Source organism: Mandrillus leucophaeus, unplaced genomic scaffold, assembly GCF_000951045.1.
Source record: "Mandrillus leucophaeus isolate KB7577 unplaced genomic scaffold, Mleu.le_1.0 Scaffold2, whole genome shotgun sequence".
NCBI lineage: Eukaryota > Metazoa > Chordata > Mammalia > Primates > Cercopithecidae > Mandrillus > Mandrillus leucophaeus.
In genome coordinates this window covers 1,975,224-1,975,799 of record NW_012102031.1, presented here as the reverse complement: position 1 = coordinate 1,975,799, position 576 = coordinate 1,975,224, and the positions used below count along the sequence as shown (strand labels likewise).

Sequence of the window (576 nt, the reverse complement as noted above, 5' to 3'; positions counted from 1 at the left end):
ACATATTTGCTGGGTTCTGAGCCACATCCTGGAAGGCCACCATAACTTCTGGATCCTGAAAATAAAGGGTTTGTTAGTATTTAGAAAGTATCCTACTGGGTCAATAAGTTTATTATCCTAAATTCCATCTCTTATTTAGACCTATAATTTGGTCATAGTTAAGTGGCGTTTAGACAAGTGCTTGAAGTATCAAAATCAAGCTGAATTATGTCATTTGAACTATATGATGAAAAAAGCACAATTGTGATACATAGAAAAGGACAACTGGATATAACTGCCAATCATTACTAAGTATTTCCTAGTTTTAAAAATTTAATTTACTCACTCTGCATAAAGAACATAAATGTCACTCCTGCATAATTAGCTATTTGATAACTGTGATAAATAAAAAATAGCTACAAGAGTAACCTTTGTCTCCACACAGAATTATGAAGTAATTGCCTTAATGATACAAAGTCCAAAGTTCTTCTTCCAAGTCTTACCTGCATGGCTGCAAGAACCTCTGGATCACTAAGAATTTCATTGAGTCCAGGCATTCCAGCCATTCCAGGCATGGCCCCTCCCATTCCAGGCATT

General features: G+C 35.6%; 1 protein-coding gene across 1 annotated transcript in view; it reads right to left on the bottom strand.

The window, feature by feature from the left end:
- Positions 1–576, bottom strand: part of ST13 (suppression of tumorigenicity 13 (colon carcinoma) (Hsp70 interacting protein)) — a 54,126-nt gene that overhangs the window by 7,328 nt on the left and 46,222 nt on the right. Inside the window, exons 9-10 of the mRNA XM_011979120.1 lie at positions 483–576; positions 3–55 (exon numbers count right to left, since the gene is read on the bottom strand). The exon at positions 483–576 is cut by the window's right edge and continues 20 nt beyond it. Of these exons, the coding sequence (XP_011834510.1) occupies positions 3–55; positions 483–576 (147 nt within the window). The remainder of the gene's footprint in view (positions 1–2; positions 56–482) is intronic.